At 48.3% G+C, this 22,485-nt stretch overlaps 1 protein-coding gene across 1 annotated transcript; it reads left to right on the top strand.

Moving 5' to 3' along the window:
* The first annotated feature begins 3,411 nt into the window (after positions 1-3,411).
* Positions 3,412-5,804, top strand: LOC119317032 (leucine-rich repeat receptor-like protein FASCIATED EAR2). The gene has a single exon (XM_037591420.1). It carries the CDS (start codon positions 3,564-3,566, stop codon positions 5,403-5,405), a length of 1,842 nt encoding a protein of 613 aa, XP_037447317.1. The 5' UTR covers positions 3,412-3,563; the 3' UTR covers positions 5,406-5,804.
* The last annotated feature ends 16,681 nt before the right edge of the window (positions 5,805-22,485 follow it).

Below are 22,485 nucleotides of genomic sequence, written 5' to 3' on the forward strand. Positions count from 1 at the left end.
AAGGAGGATCGCGAGGTGCGTAGGGCCACGATGCGCCTCGGGACGGTTCGCCTCTCCGATCGCCCTCACCATAAGGGCTCTGCTGCTCGGAGTGCTTGAGGACGGTGGAGGGGGCGAAGCCAAGGGGGACGGCACCTCAGCCATCTCCGCGAGCTCGGCTGGAAGGGGCCTGCGGAGCCAGGATCAGTAAAAGCAACAGAAGGATCGGGAGCTGGGAAAGGAGAAGGCTTACTCATCAATGGCGAAGTACTTCCTACGCTTCAGCAGGCGACAAGGGTAATCGTCGCCCAGGGCCTCCCTTCTCTTCCGGAGGGCCTCAAAGTCCACGCGGAAGCGGCCCAAGAGTTGAGCGCAGGGATCAACCTGCGACGAAGACGGAGCGTCAAGGCAATCCGTGTCAGGGGCGCCTGCCTGATGCGCGCTGCCAATCGCCTCGCCAAGAGAAGCGGCTGGAGCCTCAGGGGCCTCAGTCGCAGGCGCTGAAGGCAGCTGCTTGCCACCCTCAGCCTTAGCGGCACGGGCCCCAAGGGCTGCTCCCTCGTGAGCATCGCCCGGCGCTGTCACCCCGCCGGGAGCCCCCTCAGCCTCTGGCGCCTCATGCCTCCCTGCTCCGCCACTTGAGGAAGAGTCGCCTTGGCCGACTGGAAGGGCAGTCACCATCACTGGGTTCTTGCGAGGCCCCTGGAGGCCGGCGGGGCACGACCCCCACTCATCAAAGATAGGCATCTGATTCACAAAATCGCCCCTGTTCTGGCAGAGGTACAGCAAGGCCCCTCCCTGCTGGATGCTGCCAGGGTTGGGGTCCCCAGTCAGGATCAAGAGCGTTGTCCTTAGCACTTTAGGCCTCAGGTCCTCTTCCTGGAGCCTTATACGATCATCACGCCCGCTGAAGGCCCACATCCGGCGGGAGTGGCGTTGGAGAGGAGCAATGCGGCGTAGCAGGAACTCCTTCACCACCTTGGGCGCTGTCACGCCAAGCAACCTCAAGAACGCGAAGCAGTGCCAGACGAAGACAAGCCGGGGGCTCTCAAGCGTATCCTGGCCCCAGCCCGAATTAGGGACAACAGGCGAAGTTGGCTCCGATAGCAGGGGGCTGGGCACCCCTGCATCCACATACAGCCACCGCTTGCGGAACCCAGCCGCGGGCAGAGGGAGCCTGAAGTCAATGCCTGAGGTCACCGTCTCAGACGCGGCAACGAAGCTCACGCACGCCCAGCATTGGGTAGGGTCGACAAGGCGCAGAGAGAAGAAGTGGCGCAGCAAGGCAACCAAAGGAAGGATGCCCATCATGGCCTCGCAAACAAAGGCGAAGACCGAAAGGAGGGTGATGGATTCGGGATCCAGATGCATCATGTGGATCTGATAGTGGGAGAGCACGGCATTGAAGAAATCAGAAAAGGGGGGAACCAGACCCGCCCACAGGGTGTCGGCAAAATACGGGACCTCGGTGACTATCCTATCGATGGAGAAGCGGGACGCGGGCCAGGCCGTCGTCCTCCCGCATTCGTTGAAGATAGTGTCCAGAGCCAAGCTGACCTTGCCCAAGCCCTCGGCGGGGGCCGCCAACGGCGGCGAGCAAGGCGGAGGCATGGGTTTCTTCCCTCTTCCCTTCTTCGTCGAAGCCATGGCGATGGGAAGGGGGGGGAAGGTTCGAGATTGGGTTGAAAACAGAAGCTGGAGTTCGAGAGGAGGAAGGATAGAGGGCGCTCAAGCAACAGAAAGGGGAGCGGCTGTGTACGACTACGAGTCCGCCTAGCATGGCGCAAAATAAGGGGGCGTGGGGGAACAGTGCCGCCCACGCCCAATCAACCGCCATGCGGCGCCCGAGGCCGCAGGCTGTTAGGGCCCGCGGCGCTTCGCTCTTGCCCTTTCGCCTCCCTGCACGGCCAAGTCCGGGCGCGCCTTGGGCCCGGAGGCTACTGTCAGTGTTCTGGGAACGGGGGTCCCCAGACTTGCCTGTCCGCGGCCTGCGGCGGGGCTCAAAAGGGGGCCCAGCGTGGCCCATCTTCATCAACACAGACCCAAGACCCTCGCGAGGGGCCAAGCCTCGCGGGGCGGACGACACGGAGCTTCCTCAGGCACGGCCTCATTAGGCTGGCTCACAAGGAGGCGGAGAGATCAAGGCGGGGTACCTCACGAGGTGCCCGTGACGCAAGCCATGATGACCAAGGGTGCCAGGCGGGCGCCAGCCCGCGCAGTGTCCTTCTTTCCTCTTTGGTGCAAAGGGAGCAAGCGCAGGCGAGAGCATCAAGCAAAGGCACCCGTTTTGGTGCAATGAGACCAAGACCAGTCCAACGGCAGGGAGGAAGTCATTGTGGAGCCCAAGCCAACGTCACCACCAGAGCCTTTGGCAGGCGAGGACCAACTTTAGTCAGGATAAGTGTACCAGATGTTCCCCTTCAAAGTGGCCAATTGTTGGCGCCCTTCCCGCTCAATATTTGGGAAGAGGCACAGGGCCTTTGCCTATAAAGTGGCCAATTGTTGGCGCCCTTCCCAGTTGACGCCGTCGATGCCTTTCCCGTGACTGCTGCACGAGGGGTAACGCCAACATGGGAGTCGTCGCCCCACCACTGCAGCCGTTCTCTGCCATGGTAAACCACGGTGGTCAAACACACGATCCAATCAGCCCCTGTAGCCATCGTCCCCGCCCCACGAGCCATCGGAATCCACACCACCATTGACAGAAACCCTAGCGCTGAGCGACAATCGCCTTGCGATCCCCTCGCAATCACCTCTCCGTGTTTTCTGTCAAGGTGGACCCGCCCTCAAGCTTCCACATATAGCTAGCCAAACGGGCCGGGCCAAACAGGCCAGCCCGCAAGCACGCCGACACGGCCCGCTATGGGCCAGGCACGGCACGGGCTAAACGGGCCGTGCCCGGCACGCGACACGCCTTGGGCCGTGCCTAGGCCTGGAGCCTGGGCACGCGTGCCCGCACGACACGGCCCGTTTAATTTTTTTATATAATTTTCAGATTTTTTAAATATATTTATACCTAAAATATAGCCCAATAAACCTAAATAACAGCCCAACAGGCTAAATATGTGCAATCCGGCGTGCTAAACGGGCCATCAGGCCGGCCCGTTTACTAATCAGGCCGTGCCTGGGCCAAGGAGCAGCGCCCGTAGGCCAACACGGCACGACCCGGCTATTAAACGTGCCATGGCGGGCCGTGCCGGGCCAGGCACGATTAGCTCAGGCCGGGCCGGCCCGTTTGGCCAGGTCCAGGTATGCTTCCACACACCACCAATGCAATTGGCTCATTAAAAAAACGTCTTACATTGGGATGGATGGAGTATTTTTTACCGGAGGCCGGATGGGAAACTCCCCGACATTCGCCGGTGCATCACGCGGACGCGCCGTCGCCACCCGTGCATCCCGGCTCTAGAAACCAGCATATTGACTTCTTCCCCGTCTTCAACATTTCCTCCAAATTACCGCACGCCTGCGCAGCTTCCACCCCGCTCCCGCTCCAGTGTCACTGATCCACTCTCTCTCCCACCACCTCCCACGCCGGCCGCGCTCAAACCCCGCAAAACCCTAGCCACCACAACCGAACCACCATGCCGGCCACCCCTCTCGTCCTCGCCCTCTTGCTTCTGCTCCTCGCCGCCGGGCCGCGCCCCGTGGCCCCCGCCTCCACCGACCGCGCCGCGCTACTGGCCTTCCGCGCGTCCCTCTCCCCGCCCTCCCGCGCGGCGCTCTCCTCCTGGCACGGCCCGCTCTCCGCGTCCTGGCTCGGGGTCTCGCTCCACCCGCCCGCCGCCGCCGCCGTGGCCGCTCCGCCCTCCGTCGCGTCGCTCGCGCTCCAGGGCCTCAACCTCTCCGGGCCGCTCCCGGCCCCTTCGCTCGCGCTCCTACGCCGCCTCCGAGAGCTCGACCTCTCCGCCAACGCGCTCTTCGGCGAGCTCCCCTGCTCCCTACCGCGCTCGCTTGTCGACCTCGACCTCTCCCGCAACGCGCTCTCGGGCGCCATCCCCACCTGCCTCCCTGCCTCGCTGCCGGCCCTCCGCACCCTCAATCTCTCGTCCAACTCTCTCGGGTTCCCACTTTCCCCGTGGTTCTCCTTCTCCTCGCGCCTCGTTGCCCTCGATTTCTCCAGCAACGCCCTCTCTGGCGCCGTCCCGCCGCGTATCGTCGCCGACCCCGACGCATCCAGCCTCCTCCTCCTCGACCTCTCCCACAACCGCTTCTCCGGCGAGATCCCTGCGGGGATAACCGCGATACGGAGCCTGCAGGGCCTGTTCCTTGCGGACAATCAGCTGTCCGGGGAGATCCCACCCGGGATTGGGAACCTGACCTACTTGCAGGCGCTGGATTTGTCACATAACCGGCTGTCCGGTCTAGTGCCTGCAGGGCTTGCCGGCTGCTTCCAGCTTCTGTACCTGCGTCTCGGGGGTAATCAGCTCTCTGGGGCGCTGCGGCCGGAGCTTGATGCACTTGATAGTCTGAAGGTTCTAGATTTGTCGAACAACCGGATATCTGGTGAGATTCCGCTGCCGCTGGCTGGGTGCCGGTCTCTTGAGGTGGTGATCTTGTCGGGAAATGAGATCACTGGGGAGCTCAGTGGGGCTGTGGCGAAATGGCAGAGCCTGAGGTCCCTGTCGCTGGCTGATAATCAGCTCTCCGGCCAGCTACCAGATTGGATGTTCTCATTCCCGGTTCTCCAGTGGCTTGATTTGTCTGGCAATAGGTTTGAGGGTTTCATCCCTGATGGTGGTTTCAATGCAAGTTCAGTGCTTAATGGCGCAGGTGGTGGTCAGGGCATTCCATCCGGTGGTATGATTTCACCTCAATTGTTTGTGTCAGCATCTGTTGATTCCACAGGTCAGCAGCTTGAGCTTGGTTATGATCTTCGGGCAGCTCCTGGTATAGATCTATCAACGAATTTGCTCCATGGAGAGATACCTGAAGGGTTGGTTGCAATGAAGGGATTGGAGTACCTGAACCTCTCTTGCAATTACTTAGCTGGGCAGATCCCTGCAGGGCTTGGGGGGATGGGGAGGCTGCGGACGCTGGACTTCTCACATAATGGGCTGTCAGGGGAGGTGCCTCCTGTAATTGCTGCCATGACAGAGCTCGAGGCGCTTAACCTCTCTTACAATAGCCTATCTGGGCCTTTGCCAACAACAGATGGGTTACGGAAATTCCCAGGAGCTTTGGCAGGAAACCCTGGGATATGCGGTGGGGAAGGGTGCACTATGGATGCAACGATGCCAGAAGGGAAAATTTCAGGAAATAATCATCATGGCTGGCTCAGTGACTGGCATGGAGAGAATAGATGGGTGTCCCTTGGGGCATTCTCTATCAGCACGATGACTAGCTTTTTTGTGTCGTTGGCAACCTTGCTATGCTCCTCCAAGGCTAGGAATTTCGTATTTCGTCCTGCGAGGATAGAATATTGAGGTTAGAGGGGGGGATCGGACAATAAGTTCTGTAAATATGAGAATGTGTGCGAAGTTTGAGTGATTTTAGTATGCAGCTAATCTTGACGAAGGCAAGTTGTGTTGCTTGCTTGAATGATCAGGTATTATGCCTAGTATTGTTGTTGTACGGAGGTCTAAACCTTTTTCTGGTATATTTGCATCCTTGCGAGAATCTGCTGGTTGTAACCCTGCCATTTCAGAGGATTGGACACCGGTTTCTAGTTGAGATGAACAAGTCCTGTTACGGAAGTTGTACAGGATTAGGTGATGTGTTGGCCATCAACCAATGAATGTTGTACGAGCAATCTCAGATGTAAATACCCTGTATCCATTTTATCATGTTGGGCAGGTTTGAGTCGAAATTCTGTTTCCTGTTCAGTTCATAACTTATTTTGATTTTAGTACCGTAGATCTACCTTTTGATGGTCTGTCAATTTGATTGGAGATCATTGGTCTATGTAGAACTGTATCTTTAGACTTGCATTGGTTGTTCTGTATTAGTATTAGTATTACAGTACTACAAAAACATTGGTTGCATTGGTAGTTTAGCTTACAAAAACGTCTTATATTTTGAGACGGAGGTAGTACCATTTTGAAAGTCATGTGATAGTTCCCAGCAAGGCGGCAACTATTCTCTCTCTGTCATGGTAAGCGCTCCTATTTTCAGATCAATAGAGGTGAAACAAGTTACCACTGAGCATTTGAGAAGTCACTCCACCATGCATTTGCAGTTGTAGCTTAAGGATTCTTACTGTACCCGTCACTTGGATTCTTATTTTTGAAAAAGGAGGGGAATCGGCATCATGCCTTTCAAAAGGAAGAAAATTCTTGCAATAAACTGAGTCAGTGCTGGCATGGAATCAGGTTCTTGTTTATCCACATCTACTTTAGCTGAACTTGCTGCAACCAATGTCACAGTGCACACCACGGAATTTTCTCGTGATGTGACTTTTTTGTAGCAAATTAGCTTTGTTCATACAAACCTGGGATGGGACGTATATTTGTTTTCTAACTTAATTTCTACTGCCTTTGGTGGATTGCTTCAGACCTCAGATGCAGCCCTTAAAACTTGTTTGATCTCATTTCCCAAGTGTCCTTGTATTGTGGTAATCTTCATACATTAACATTGGCAATGTTGAATTATTTGCCAGACTGAGCTAGATCGACGTTTGCAGTTCTGATTGCAGAACATCTTTGTGTGTGTTTTCCACAACTGATTTTTGAACACCCTCTTGGTATTATTAACCTCATGAAATTTACTCCCTCCGTCCCCAAATATAAGTCTTTTTAGAGATTCCATCAAGTGACTACATACGGAGCAAAATGAGTTCCATTTGAAATGTCTAAAAAGACTTATATTTAAGAACGGAGGAAGTACTTATGATGAACCAGTGCTGTTTTTTGCTAGCACCCAGGAGCGGGACTGGCTATCCCTTGTTTCAGGGAAGGGAACCCTTTTCTCTCCTGTGGAGTGGATGCCAACATTAGCTCTTACCACATATTGTGTCCCGTTAGCAGGCACGCCAGGTTTCTGCTTTCCCTTCCTTTTTTTGAGGGGTCACCACCATATACGGAGTATTATATAAGAACCTCCGGTACGAATAAAATGTCTGGTACGGTGGACAACCAAAGATGACGGCCAGTGGTCAGAGAGACCGATGCCCTAGCTAGACCGTGAGCTTCAAAATTAGCTTCTCTTGATTCATGAATCACTTCTGCATCAACAAACTTTAGCATTCTCTTTTTGATATCACCAATAATGGTCGCTGATATGCCCATGAACGCACTCTTCAGATTGTTAGCAGTGGCCAAACAGTCTGTTGCTACTCTGACCCTTGTCATGTCAAGATCTTCTGCCAAGGAGAAAACCTCGCAGCATGCATGCGCTTCCAAGCACTCTGGATCAATCAGTCCTTCATATACAGTAACAGACGCACCAATGTATTGCCCGTGTTCATCACGGCAAATCGCCGCACTCACTCCCATATTAGTGTTTTTTTTTGAAAGGAACACCAGCGCATTCCATTAATTCAAGAGAGCTGGAGAAACCCCAGCAACCAAGTCTTGTACATAATCAGGAAGCGGGTCAAGCCAAATTTGATAGCTTGCCTGCTCCAGACTCACACCATACGCAGCTAACACATGTGCTGATACATTACAGGCCCTTGGGCATACATCTATCTTACAACATTGAAAAGAGTATTGAATAATACGTTTCATTTCTTTAAATAGAGCGCCCAGTGTCGAGTCATCATAATCATTGCTTGTGATCGCCTGCTTTAATACAACTGAGTCTGTCTCCAAGACGACCTTGCAGCAGCCCATTCTGGTTGCTTCCTGAATTGCACGTAGCATTGCAGTAGCTTCTGCATGGAGAGGATCAGCAATGAATTGAAGATTACCTGCTCCCGCCACCAGCGTCTCACCCTCTTCATTCTTGATGGTAAAACCCCATCCTCCCAAGTGAGTTGACTGTCTAAAAGCCCCATCAGAATTTATCTTCAGGAAATCAGTAGGGGGGGGAGACCAAATCCTGACAATCAATTACATGAAGCTGATAAGAGTGATATATCTCCTCTAGGCTTCGCATCTTGTTTCCCTGATTTGCTTTGTTTCTCTCACCCCACCAGGTCCATAGCAAAACACATGTCCTTATGCAAGTATCTTCATCCTGTTTGAGTATTTCCTGCATCACAGAATTAGCATTTGGACAGTTAACTAGTAATTCACGTGTGTCTTCCAGTTGAGCTGCTCTCCATAGAGCCTTAACTGATTTGCACTTTAGAAAGCAATGGCCCCCATCTTCATCCATTCTAAGACATACCGGGCGTCTTGTATCTAGTTCTATGCCTCTTCTCTTGATCTTCATTCTGAGCGGGAGGCTATTGTTTGCTAGTCGCCATAAAAAGTGTAAAATTTTCCCTGCCAGTGGTAGGGCCCATAGGTTCTTCCACATGCCTAATGTGCTCCTCTCAGGGCAGTAAGAAGTAGAAGGGATGCTTTTATCTGATTCCCTTGCTTGACTCTCAAGCACTACTTGATATGCTGATTTTACTGAGAACTTCCTTTTTTTGTCAAAATGCCACGCCACATAGTCCTCTTGCCCTTCATGTATTGGGATTTGAAGAATTGCCCGGGCATCTTCTTCATTAAAGGTTTGTCGTACAAGTTCCTCATCCCAAGTGTAGGAGGATGGGTCAATCAACTCTGCGACTTTTGTTATGATTTGATTTCCCCTCCTTGAACTGACCAGCCTTGATTTTCCCTTTGGGAGCCAATGATCAGTCCAAATATTTATACTTTCTCCATCTCCTACTCTCCACACCACCCCGCTCTTTAGCACCTGTACCCCTTTTAAGATGCTCCTCCAACAGTAGGATATTCCATTTCTTGCCTCGGCATCCAGCAAGTTTCGATCTCGAAAGTATTTTGCCGCTAGGACTTGTGCACATAGTGATGTGGGATTCTTTAGAATTCTCCAAGCTTGCCTCGCCAGCATGGCAAGGTTAAAACAGTATAGATCTCTAAATCCCAATCCACCATCCTTTTTAGGCTTTGTCATTTTTCCCAGCTAACCCAATGAATTTTATTTTCTTTATCCATATGGCTCCACCAATACTGAGCTATCATTGCATTGATGTCGTCACACAATGATTTTGTGAGGTCGAAGCATGCCATTGCATAGACTGGTATTGCTTGCGCAGCCGCCTTGATCAAAATCTCCTTTCCAGCTTTTGAGAGCATTTTTTCTTTCCAACCTTGCAATTTGCTCCATATCTTTTCTTTCAGGTAGTGGAAAGCCTTGGTCTTGGATTTGCCAATGTATACCGGTAGTCCCAAGTATTTACCTGAAAAGCCCTCTTTAGTGATACACAATTTGTTCATCACCTCGCTTTTGTCTTCCAGCTTCGTGTTCTTGCTGAAAAGGATTGCAGATTTCTCTTTATTTATGGCTTGACCTGAGCAAGCTTCATACGTACTGAAGATCCTGTTCATTTCATGTACACTATTGGTGTTTGCTTCAATGAGGAGTAGAGAGTCATCTGCAAATAGTAAGTGGCTTATACTTGGGGCAGTATTACATATTTTAATACCTTTAAGTCTACCATTTATTTCAGCATCATGGAGCATAGCAGAGAAGCCCTCGGCACATAATAGAAAGAGATAAGGAGAGAGGGGATCACCTTGGCGAAGCCCTCGCTCTGGAATGATAGTATTTGTTGTATCACCATTCACCTTAACTTGGTATTTAACTGTGGTGACACATTTCATCACTAGCTCCGTCCATCTTCTATTAAAGCCCATTTTCAACATCATGTCACGAAGAAATTTCCACTCCACCCGATCGTACGCCTTACTCATGTCAAGTTTGGTAGCTGCATATCCTTTGGCTCCATTTCTTTTCTTCTGCAAGAAGTGTGTCAGTTCGTATGCTAAGATAATATTATCAGAGATCATTCGTCCTGGGACGAAGGCGCTCTGATTTGCAGAAATTATATCCGGGAGGATTAGTTTGAGCCTATTGGTGAGTACCTTTGCTATCAGCTTGTAAACCACATTGCAAAGGCTTATGGGCCGCAGATCCTTCAAACTTTCCGGAGCTGCAGAATTTGGGATAAGTACAATTATCGTATTGTTCCAGCCTTCTGGAATGTCGCCCCCCCTTAGCACGTGGAGCACCTCTTTCGTTACCTGATCACCCACTATGCTCCAGAACTTTTTGAAGAAAACTGCCGGCATTCCATCAGGCCCTGGTGCCTTCAAATCCCCTATGCTGTCAAGAGCATTCTTTACTTCTTCCTCACTGTACTCTGAGCAGAGAATTTCATTCATTTGGCTCGTCACTCTAGGCTGGATCACACGAAGCACCTCCTCATTATTTTGCCCCGTTGTCGAGGAAAATATGCTAAAAAAATAGTTAGTGATGTGTTCCTTCAACTGCTCAGCATTATCAATCAATGATCCATCATCTCGCTTCAGCCTTTTGATGGTGTTTCTCCTTTTCCTCTCTGAAGCAAATGCATGGAAAAATGCTGTATTTTTATCTCCCGAGTGAAGCCACTTGACGTGCGCTCGTTGCTTCCAGGTTGTGTCTTGTTGTTGTTCTAACCGATTCAGTTTTTCTTTTAAGAAATGTTCCCGGTTTACTCTTTCCTGATTTATTTCGTCCCTTCTTACTTCCTCTAGCTCCCGCTTCACTAATTTAATTCTCTTATGCAGGTCCCCAAGCGAATTTTCATCCCATTCTTTAAGTTCCCTGGCCACATATTGGAGCCCTTGCGATACACTGCCATTTCCCGCATTTTGCATGTTCGAAGCGTTCCAGGCATTTTTAACAATGACTTCACAGTCTTCCTCATCCAGCCACTTAGCTTCGAATCTAAAAACATTTCTGCTATTAATACTTCTAGGCATTTTATGTGACTCCTCAATCAAAATGGTGACTGGTCTATGATCTGAGTGTCTCGGGTCTCCGTTAATTACTCTATGGGCAGGAAAGCGAGCACACCAACTCCTGGACCCCACTGCTCGGTCTAGTCTCTCTTTTATATAGTGGCCAGCTTGATGACTATTGTTGCACCATGTGAATTTGTCTCCGGTAAAACCTAGATCACGTAGGCCACATTCAACTAACGCCATCCTGAACTTCTCCATATGTTTTTGGCTGCGTGGCGGTCCTCCCTTTTTTTCATGCCCATATAACACTTCATTGAAGTCCCCCGCACATAGCCATGGGAGCTTCATTTGTTGGTTGAGGATTCTCATCAATCGCCATGTCCTCTCTTTTTTGTCTGCTGCCAGTTCTCCATAAATTCTAGTGAATCTCCACTTAAAGCCGTCTTCCTCGATGATCTGCACATCCACATGATATTTGGAATAATTGTGGAGTTCCACTTTGACATGTCTTTTCCACAATAGGGCCAGGCCACCACTTTTCCCTTCACAGTCCCTCACAATCATGCTTGACATCCCCATCACACTCTTGAACCAAGTCATCCTGTTTTCACTCATTTTTGTCTCAGATAGAAATAGTACATCAGGGTCCACCTGCTTCTGGAGGTCCAGAAGTCCCCGAACTGCCGGGCCATTCCCCAATCCCCGGCAGTTCCAAGCCGTTATCTTCATTTTGTCTCGCCAGGCTGTTCCTGCAGCCCGGCGCTCCCAATTTCAGATTTCTTGCTTTCTTCCTTTATGCCTTTTCCGTTTCCTTCCTCGTCAACTTCCATCTGGATTTTTTCACTAGGCCTGTCCCTAGGTCCACTTCCATGAGGTCAGTGTTCCTCTTCTTCTGTTCAATCTTGGATGGTTGTGCTTGTTGTTGTTGTTTGTCCTTTGCTCTTGCTATTCTCTTGAAAGTGCCCTGTTTTACACTTTTTCCTGACGTTTGGGAGTTATTCTCTTCCCTAATCTGCACCTTCTCTCTTTGATGTAAAATGTCTTTGTCATCCAGTAAGTTGACGGGAGTTTCTTTCATCGACCCCAGCTGGTCCTCTGTATTTACTTTCATAGGGCTCATGGCTTCTTTTTCCTCCCCATTTGATGGCATACCTACATCCCTTTGGCTTGGCAAGCTCTTCCTCCAAGACGGTCCATCACTCCCTTGCTTATTACCCATACTTCCTGTGTTGTTTGTCCAAAAACCTCCACGGTCACTTGAGCTTCCGCTCTTCCCATCACTTGAGTAATTTTTATAGCTCATTGCTCGGAGCCATGGACCAAATTGCCTCCCATCTTGTCCCCCTTTTCTTGTTGGGCATATCTTTTCTGTATGACCGATAATGCCACACTTATAACAGAAATCTGGAAGATGTTCATATTCAAATGAAATGAGCTTTTGCTTCTCTTCCTCTTCTTCCTTTCCCTTTTCTTCTCCTCTCATTGCTTCCTCATGTGTCGGATCTTCATCATCTTCCATTTCTAAGGTGCTGAACCTCATGATTGGTATTGTTATGTCCATTCTCACCTTTATCCTGATAAACTGCCCAATAGCATACCCATTATCATCCAGGTCAACATCCAAAAAGGTCCCTAACTTATTTCCTACCAACTCCCCTGTTTCTCTACTCATCACGCCCATGGGAATGCCATGGACTCTCACCCAGATTGGTATCATTTTGAATTGATACTCATCGATGGTTTTACTTGGCACAAAGTCTTCCATCACCAATAGATCCTTATTGAACCTCCATGGTCTATCATTCAGAGCCCTATCTTTACTAGCTCCATCATGGAATGTGAAAAGGAAACGATTTCTGCCAAGGTCTTTACAATCCACACCAGAAAAGGGGCTCCAAACTCCTCCTAATGTTCTTCCCACGTACTCTGCTTTTGCAGGCCTATCTGAGAGGAGCTTACCCACTGCTTGAAACATGCTCACCTTTGAGGAGCAGGTCTGCTTCTTACCGATTTTGATGCCCCTCTTCTCCGCCTCCGAGAGCTTCAGATTCTTCAGCCTACCCTCCACCCCTTCTAGACCTGGTGTCATCTCACCACCCATTGCAGCAGTCTCCCGCAGATGCTCCTGGATCCCGCCGCCCCTAATGCCTCCAAGAACCACCGCACCGCCGGCTGGCCTTCGACTTCAGAGTAGAGTCACAGCCAAAAAACCCCCCGGAGATCTTAGAACCAGGGCTCTCGAGGTGGGGATACTGGCTAGAATCTCGCAAGGCTTTGATTGAGTGTGAATTCAGGCACTAAGGTGAAAGAATTTCTGGGATTGAGTGTGGATTCAGGCGCAGAGGTGAGAGAATTTCTGGGATTGAGATCCAGATTCAGCGGCAAGTGTTGCCGAAGAGAGCGCTGTGTGGAAACGCTAAGAAGATGCCAGAAGCGGCCCCAAACGCCAAGAATTAGTGTTTTTTGAAACTGCGGCATCGACATTGAACTTTGCCACCCCCTCAGGGCCTTTGAGCCATCGATTGTTCCCAGTTCTTGCTTCTGGAGGTCCAGAAGTCCCCGAACTGCCGGGCCATTCCCCAATCCCCGGCAGTTCCAAGCCGTTATCTTCATTTTGTCTCGCCAGGCTGTTCCTGCAGCCCGGCGCTCCCAATTTCAGATTTCTTGCTTTCTTCCTTTATGCCTTTTCCGTTTCCTTCCTCGTCAACTTCCATCTGGATTTTTTCACTAGGCCTGTCCCCAGGATCCACTTCCATGAGGTCAGTGTTCCTCTTCTTCTGTTCAATCTTGGATGGTTGTGCTTGTTGTTGTTGTTTGTCCTTTGCTCTTGCTATTCTCTTGAAAGTGCCCTGTTTTACACTTTTTCCTGACGTTTGGGAGTCTCTTCCCTAATCTGCACCTTCTCTCTTTGATGTAAAATGTCTTTGTCATCCAGTAAGTTGACGGGAGTTTCTCTCATCGACCCCAGCTGGTCCTCTGTATTTACTTTCATAGGGCTCATGGCTTCTTTTTCCTCCCCATTTGATGGCATACCTACATCCCTTTGGCTTGGCAAGCTCTTCCTCCAAGACGGTCAATCACTCCCTTCCTTATTACCCATACTTCCTGTGTTGTTTGTCCAAAAACCTCCACGGTCACTTGAGCTTCCGCTCTTCCCATCACTTGAGTAATTTTTATAGCTCATTGCTCGGAGCCATGGACCAAATTGCCTCCCATCTTGTCCCCCTTTTCTTGTTGGGCATATCTTTTCTGTATGACCGATAATGCCACACTTATAACAGAAATCTGGAAGATGTTCATATTCAAATGAAATGAGCTTTTGCTTCTCTTCCTCTTCTTCCTTTCCCTTTTCTTCTCCTCTCATTGCTTCCTCATGTGTCGGATCTTCATCATCTTCCATTTCTAAGGTGCTGAACCTCATGATTGGTACTGTTATGTCCATTCTCACCTTTATCCTGATAAACTGCCCAATAGCATACCCATTATCATCCAGGTCAACATCCAAAAAGGTCCCTAACTTATTTCCTACCAACTCCCCTGTTTCTCTACTCATCACGCCCATGGGAATGCCATGGACTCTCACCCAGATTGGTATCATTTTGAATTGATACTCATCGATGGTTTTACTTGGCACAAAGTCTTCCATCACCAATAGATCCTTATTGAACCTCCATGGTCTATCATTCAGAGCCCTATCTTTACTAGCTCCATCATGGAATGTGAAAAGGAAACGATTTCTGCCAAGGTCTTTACAATCCACACCAGAAAAGGGGCTCCAAACTCCTCCTAATGTTCTTCCCACGTACTCTGCTTTTGCAGGCCTATCTGAGAGGAGCTTACCCACTGCTTGAAACATGCTCACCTTCGAGGAGCAGGTCTGCTTCTTACCGATTTTGATGCCCCTCTTCTCCGCCTCCGAGAGCTTCAGATTCTTCAGCCTACCCTCCACCCCTTCTAGACCTGGTGTCATCTCACCACCCATTGCAGCAGTCTCCCGCAGATGCTCCTGGATCCCGCCGCCCCTAATGCCTCCAAGAACCACCGCGCCACTGGCTGACCTCCGACTTCAGAGTAGAGTCACAGCCAGAAAACCCCCCGGAGATCTTAGAACCAGGGCTCTTGAGGTGGGGATACAGGCTAGAATCTCGCAATGCTTTGATTGAGTGTGAATTCGGGCACTAAGGTGAAAGAATTTCTGGGATTGAGTGTGGATTCAGGCGCAGAGGTGAGAGAATTTTTGGGATTGAGATCCAGATTCAGCGGCAAGTGTTGCCGAAGAGAGCGCTGTGTGGAAACGCCAAGAAGATGCCAGAAGCGGCCCCAAACACCAAGAATTAGTGTTTTTTTGAAACTGCGGCATCGACATTGAACTTTGCCACCCCCTCAGGGCCTTTGAGCCATCGATTGTTTCCAGTTCTTGCTTCCCCCCCACCTTCTTCTCTGGTTTTGGCGGCAACATATCTAGCTGAGTGATATAGTTTTGAATGAATGCAAAAGTGGACAGTGGGCTCTGAAACAACTCCTCATTCTTTGCTTTCCTCCTTGCCCACCAGATGGCCCAAAGGGTAACAAGAATGTTTGTAAAATCTCGCTCACTGACAGAATCTTGCATGTCTGCTAACCATAGCCTTGCATCACCATGATTGCAGGCAATCATGTGTTCCACTAGCTCCTCATCCAGCAAGGCCCACACACACTTGGACATTCGACAATCAATAAGGGCATGACGCCACGAATCCACAGCAGCATTGCACAAAAAACAAGTTTCAACATCTGCAATATGTCGATGCAGTAGCGTTTCACCTGTAGGGATTGAATTTTTGGCTAGTCTCCATGCGAAGGTTCTGATATGTCCTGGAACCTTAGCTTCCCAAATTTTTTGCCACTGCTTTTGAGCCACTCTTGTGTTCGAAGTACTCTCACGGTTCTCCAGCCAATCCTCTCTTCTCCTCTTCGTGTCAACTAACAGGCGGTAAGCAGATCGGACCGAAAAGATCGTAGAATTCTCATAGTGCCAAGCCTACCAGTCGCCTGTCGTCGAAGTACTTAAAGGGATATTCAACACCGCTTCAGCATCAACCTGATTCATGTGACGAAGGACCACAACACGGTTCCACCTGCGTGAAGGACCATCAATCGTTTCTGAGACGAACACCGGGGGTTATTGGATATCGGGTGCAATGCTCGCAAAAAATATCCCTGGGGATCCAGTTATGGTTCCAAACTTGAGTAGTTTTACCGTCTCCTATTCGGCGGACCAGACCTTGTTTAAGGACATCCAAACCTGCATGGACTACTCGCCATACTTGCGAAGGTTGAGACCCTATCTCCGAGTCGAGAAAGTCAACTAGGGGGAAATATTTCGCTTTTAGTACTCAAGCACCAAGTGAATGTGGGTCTTGAAGAATCCTCCAGCCTTTGTTTTGCCAACATGGCAAGGTTGAACAACTCAGTGTCCCTAAATCCCAGACCTCCCAAGTACTTAGGCATGGTCAGCTCATACCAGATACCCATGCAATCTTTCTTTTTCCATCTTTACTACCCCAAAAGAATTCCGAAGCATAGTATCAACCTGATTGCATAGGCCTCGAGGGAGAAGGAAGCATTACATTGAAAACATTGGGATCGCCTGAGCAACGAACTTGATCAATATTTTTTTCCCGCTGATGCCATACAACGTTCAATCCACCCTTGAACTTTAGACCACAATCTGTCCTTAATATACTTAAAAGAACCATTCTTGCATTTCCCAACATCTGAAGGTAGACCAAGATATTGTTCATTCAAGGATTCATTGGGGACTGTTAGAATAGATTTTAGGGAGTTCCTTCTAGACTCCGGACAACCTTTCCCAAAGAAAATAGACGACTTTGCCAGGTTAACTTCCTGACCAGAAGCATCGCAATATTGTTGCACAGTGTCCCTGATAATTGTAGCAGCCTCTTCATTTGCTTTGAACATTAACAAGCTATCATCAGCAAACAAAAGGTGATTCACTGGAGGTGCAAAGGGAGCTACCACTACACCGCACACATTCTCATTGGTGCCTTTCGACTTGAGCAAACACGAGAGACCTCTGCTTTCCCTTCCTTTGACCATGCTATTTGCACATGGTATCAGGTGGCCAAACGGGCCGGGATAGCTGGGCCAGCCCGGTAGCACGGTTGACACGTGCTAAACGGGCCAGGCCCGACGCGCGGCACGCTAGGGGCCGTGCCTGGGCCTGAAGGCCCAGCACGCGGGCCAGCACGCCATGACCTGATTATCTTTTTTTATTTTTTATGTATCTTAATATGGCTCAATAGGTAAAAATAAGCTAAAAATGCCCAGTGCGCAAAATAGGAGGCAGATTAGTAGGCCTGGCGTGCCAGTGGGCCGGCCCGATTATCATATGGGCCGTGCCTAGGCTGCAGCACACGTGCCGGCATGACACGACCCGTATAATAATCATGCCTCGGCGGGCCGGGCCATACCAGGCACGATTAGGATGGGCCGGGCCGGCCCGTTTGGCCAGCTCTAGTACAAGACTAGTTCGATCATTTGTAAGAAAAAAAGAAGGAAAAAACCTGCTCGCACATTGTCTTTTCTCAGCTGGACGAGCCCAACCGGGACGGAATGTATCCGGTGCACCAGATGCCGTAGAACATTTTTTAAAATCTAAAAAAAATTCTAGCACATTGACACCACATCAATGTATGTTGTTGCAAAATTTCGTATCAAAATTTGAAACATTTATTGGGATACAAAAATGACAAATTTGACATCAGTGTGACAATGGGCCAAATTTAAAGGCTAACTTATGTTATGTATTATTTAGTGTTGAATTTTTCATTTTTGTTTTTAGAGCTATATTTTGTATTTTGACTTGAAATTTTGTAACAACCTACAAAAATGTTGTGTGAATGTGCTAGTCTTTTTCAGAATTTTTTGAACATTTAAAACGTGCAACATGAGTTCGGTGCACCGGTAGCACCACAAGCACCGGTGCACCCGATATTTCCCCCCAACTCCCCATAGCTGGGCCAAACGCCCAGACTGACTGGCACTCCTTGTATCTGACTCATATATGGGGCGGATTCACCTTAGAAAAAATATTGGGAGGCCCGGATGTAGAAGAAGGGAGAAAAAAAGGTGCGCCCAGTATCTTATACGGGACTAGTTCGATCATTTGTAAAATTAGTAGAATGCCCATGCGTTGCCACGAGCCATAGATTTTTTTTCTGGTTACATATATAAGCATAATACATGTATAGAAGTGATAACCCATAGCAATCGAAAAGCAATTGAAGTCCACTTCACTTGTGATGTAAGTTCATAAAAATCTAACTGAACGATGTGTACACAGAGGGCAATGATCAGTTGTTTTTCTATTACAAACTAAGATTTACTTGCATACAATAATGTGAGAAATGTTGTCTTTAGCTTCATTTGCATAATACCATGTGATTCACATCCCAATATTCATAAGCAATAAATTGTAGGCTATCTATAGGTCACTTGGATGTTCTTCTCTCTAAAAATGACTTGCTAGGCTATGTGACACTTATGTCACCTCACAGCAACTGCTCATTTCTCCTTTTCTTTAAAGAAAAAATTTACTCCTCTCACTCACTCACCCCACAACCGCCTCCTGCTCTCCTCACATAGCCAGCCAGCCATCGGGCGCTACCACATCTCATCTCCCCACCATAGCGTTGTCGCCACCATCTCTCCCTGACACCTCCGCTCCACGCCAAGGTGAAGCTCACACTCTCCTCTCCCTGCTGCCTCTCCTCCCCTCCATGGCGTCACCCACCCCTCTTCTTCCCGCCTACTTTTCTCCCCGACAACCTCTCATGTTGTCGCCTCGACACCGAGACCACGCATCCGCCGGTCTGGCATCAAGGGCAACGAGATTTTACCGGGAGGTGCAGTAGGAATATTAGCTCTTCGTTAGTGTCGGCCACATAGCCGACTCGTTCGTATGTGGGTTGGATGACCTAGGACTCAGTTCTGGAGCGTGGCAAGGAGGGACGACACACTCGTCATCGAGCCCGGTCTTCTACCCCAGCTGAGCTACGCAAGCATAGTCGCGATGTCATGCCGTCAATCTCCATGACGAGGCCATCCCAACCGATTCCTAGTGCCAAGGAGTGCACACCATCGCGCTGGTAGGAACGCCATGGCGATGCGACCTGCTACTCACCATAGCACCACCACCTTCTCTGAGTGCAGCGACCACTGAAGGATTGACACCACAGACACTCAAGTTCGTCCCTTCTAATGCCACCCACCCTACTCGTCTGTTGATGCTGCCAACGCGGATGTCCTCATCTCAGTTAGCTTCCTAGGTTATATTTCTGTTCTACTGTCCTCGAATGTTGTGCAGTGAGTTTTCTAACTTCACCATCGCATGTCAGAGATAACTCTGAGCTAATTAATTTTGTGGATCAGCATGTCACGGACATCAATATGGTGCCTATAATTGGTATCTTGTTTTGTCTAATTATTTTGGCAGAAACCAAAATTTGTTTATTTTAAACAGAAAGTTGTGTGTGTGTAGATTGAAATAAAGATCTGTGGTGACAATATCAAATAACAGGGACTGCATGATATATGATACTTCCCGTGTAAACAAATTTCCTTACAGAGGGAGTACTTATGAGTAGATCTACTTGGACAGATATCTTGCAACAGAACTTAACAAAATGCTAATTGTTACTCCCTATGTAAACAAATATAAGAACTTTTAGAACATATAGTGATCTAAAAGCTCTTATATTTCTTTACAGAGGGAGTACATATTACATGTTACAAATTAAGCTCCCAACCTGAAATTGTTAAATATTACATGGTTGCAAATTAAGCTCCCAATAGACCTTATGATATTTATTAGGGGAGTGCTTGGGATTCATTTGTGCAGTTCTTTCCTAATACAATTTTGCTACTCACTAAATTAGTTAATTGTTTTAATTGGGAACTGTATGATCGAAAGTATGTCTAGAGGGGGGGTGATTAGACTACTTGACCAAATAAAAATCTAGCCTTTTTTCACTTTTAAGTCTTGGCAGATTTTAGCAACTTAGCACAAGTCAAGCAATCAACCTACACATGCAAATCTTAGAGTATAGCAGCATAATGTAAAACATTTTCATATGAAGGAAAAGGGAGGAGTTTGGAGGGAGCAAACACAATGTAGACACAAAGATTTTTGGCATGGCTCCGATAGGTGGTGCTATTGTACATCCACGTTGAAGGAGACTTCGACCCACGAAGGGCAATGGCTGCTTGAGTCCACAGAGGGTTCCACCCACGAAGGGTCCACAAAGAAGCAACCTTGTCTATCCCACCATGGCCATCGCCCACGAAGGACTTGCTTAACTAGGGTAGATCTTCACGAAGTAGGCGATCTCCTTGCCCGTACAAACTCTTTGGTTCAACTCCACAATCTTGTCGGAGGCTACCAAGTAACACCTAACCAATCTAGGGGACACCACTCTCCAAAAGGTAATAAATGGTGTTGATGATGAACTCCTTGCTCTTGTGCTTCAAATGATAGTCTTCCCAACACTCAACTCTCTCTCACAGATTTGGATTTGGTGGAAAGATGATTTGAGTGGAAAGCAACTTGGGGAAGGCTAGAGATCAACATTCTTGTGGTTGGAATGGAATATCTTGGTCTCAACACATGAGTAGGTGGTTCTCTCTTAGAAAATGTATGCTGGAAGTGTAGGCACGTTCTGATGGCTCTCTTCATGAATGAAGAGTGGGTGGAGGGGTATATATAGCCTCCACACAAAATCTAACCGTTACACACAATTTACGAAACTCGGTGGGACCGAATCATGAAACTCGGTCAAACCGACTTAGTTCAAAATGTGAATGTTATGCTTTTTGGTGGGACCGACATATCAACTCGGTGGGACCGATTTCATTAGGCTTAGGGCATAATGTAATCTCGGTGAGACCGATCACATAAACTCGGTAAGACTGATTTCTGTAATAGGCAAACAGAGAGTTGGCCAGGCAAACTCGGTGGGACCGAATCGCTCATTTCGGTGAGACCGAAATGTTATGAAAGGGAAACAGAGAGTTTGCATTGCGAACTCGGTGGGACCGATCGCTCATCTCGGTTATACCGAAACGCTACGAAGGGAAACAGAGAGTTTACAATCCCATCTCGGTGAGACCGAGATCCCTATCGGTGAGGCTGAACTGACTAGGGTTTTTGGCAGTGGCTATGTCAAATGAACTCGGTGGCGCCGGATAGATCAAATTGGTGGGGCCGAGTTTGACTTTTGGTTTGGTACATATGTGGATATGAGAAAGTGGTTGAGGGCTTTTGGAGCATATCACTAAGCATTTTGAGCAAGCAAGCCATTAAACAACACAACATTCCCTTTTAATAGTATTGGCTTTTTCTATGGACTCAATGTGATCTTGGATCACTAAAAATGAAAATGTAGAGTCTTGAGCTTGAGCCAATATGTGTCCTTAGCATTTTGAGGGGTCCACATTTCTAGTCCATGCCATGCTAATCATTGAACTTTCTGAAATGATCATCTTGAAAGAGCATTAGTTCAATGACCTATATGTTGTTAGGAATTACCAAAACCACCCAGGGATAGTTGCACTTTCAATCTCCCCCTTTTTGGTAATTGATGACAACATATAGATCAAAGCTTCGACAAATGATAATAAGATTGAAATGCATCGTCGCTTTGAGAAGTATGTGATAAGTAAGAGCTCCCCCTAAATTTGTGCATTATTTAAAATTTGCTTTTGAATGCAAATGCACAATTGATTAGGATCATGGGTTACTCTTCCATGTCACATACATCTTGATGGAGCACTCAAAATGATAGAGAGTAAAAATATGCACCCATCACCAAGGCAAAGTGAATGATCATACAAGAGATATGAAAGATAACATCATTCAAGCATTAACGTATGATATGATCAACCACATGATAAAATGAGTATCTCACACACATAAACATAAAGTATCAATAAAGCACACAAAAGTATCAACCAAATAGTAAAAGAGACAAAAGAAGCAAAAACACTCTCTCTCGAAGCCTATGATCTATACATTTCTCGTCCTTTGGCAAAAAGTCACCAAAAAGTTTGAAAATGCATAGTGCTATACGTCTCTCTAGGCTTGATCTTCGGGAGGAGACATTGAGAGGACTCCAAGGATGAATGCATCTATGGAAGTTGTTGGAGCTGGTGGAGTGGCAACTGGAGGTAGCACTGATGCTGTGGCTGCAGGTGCTGATGTAGTAGCTCTAGTGTCAGTCACTGGCACTGCAACAGATCTCTGCCCTCTTGGCACTCTCTGAAAGGCATCTGTGGCAGCCTGCCCTTTCCTCTCCTCAGCTTCTTCCTGGAGCTGCTCAACTGTTGTCTGCATCTCTGTCACCTTTAAATCAAGATCATAAAATTTGGTCTCAATGATCCTTTCCAGGCTCTCTTGGTTTTGACTTAGGATGGCCAATCATTTCTCAATCCTCAAGGTTGCTTGAATCAGATATGCAAGTTGATCTTGTTTGGTCTTGAGAAACACTTGAGATGCCTCTTCAGCACTTGGCATCTTTGCAGCTTTCTCAGCCTTTGCTTTCTCTCTCTTTTCTTGTGCCTCTACAGATGTGGGATCATCTTCATTCATGACAACAATGTCGTC

The sequence above is a fragment of the Triticum dicoccoides genome, chromosome 6A, assembly GCF_002162155.2.
Source record: "Triticum dicoccoides isolate Atlit2015 ecotype Zavitan chromosome 6A, WEW_v2.0, whole genome shotgun sequence".
NCBI classification, from domain to species: Eukaryota; Viridiplantae; Streptophyta; class Magnoliopsida; order Poales; family Poaceae; genus Triticum; species Triticum dicoccoides.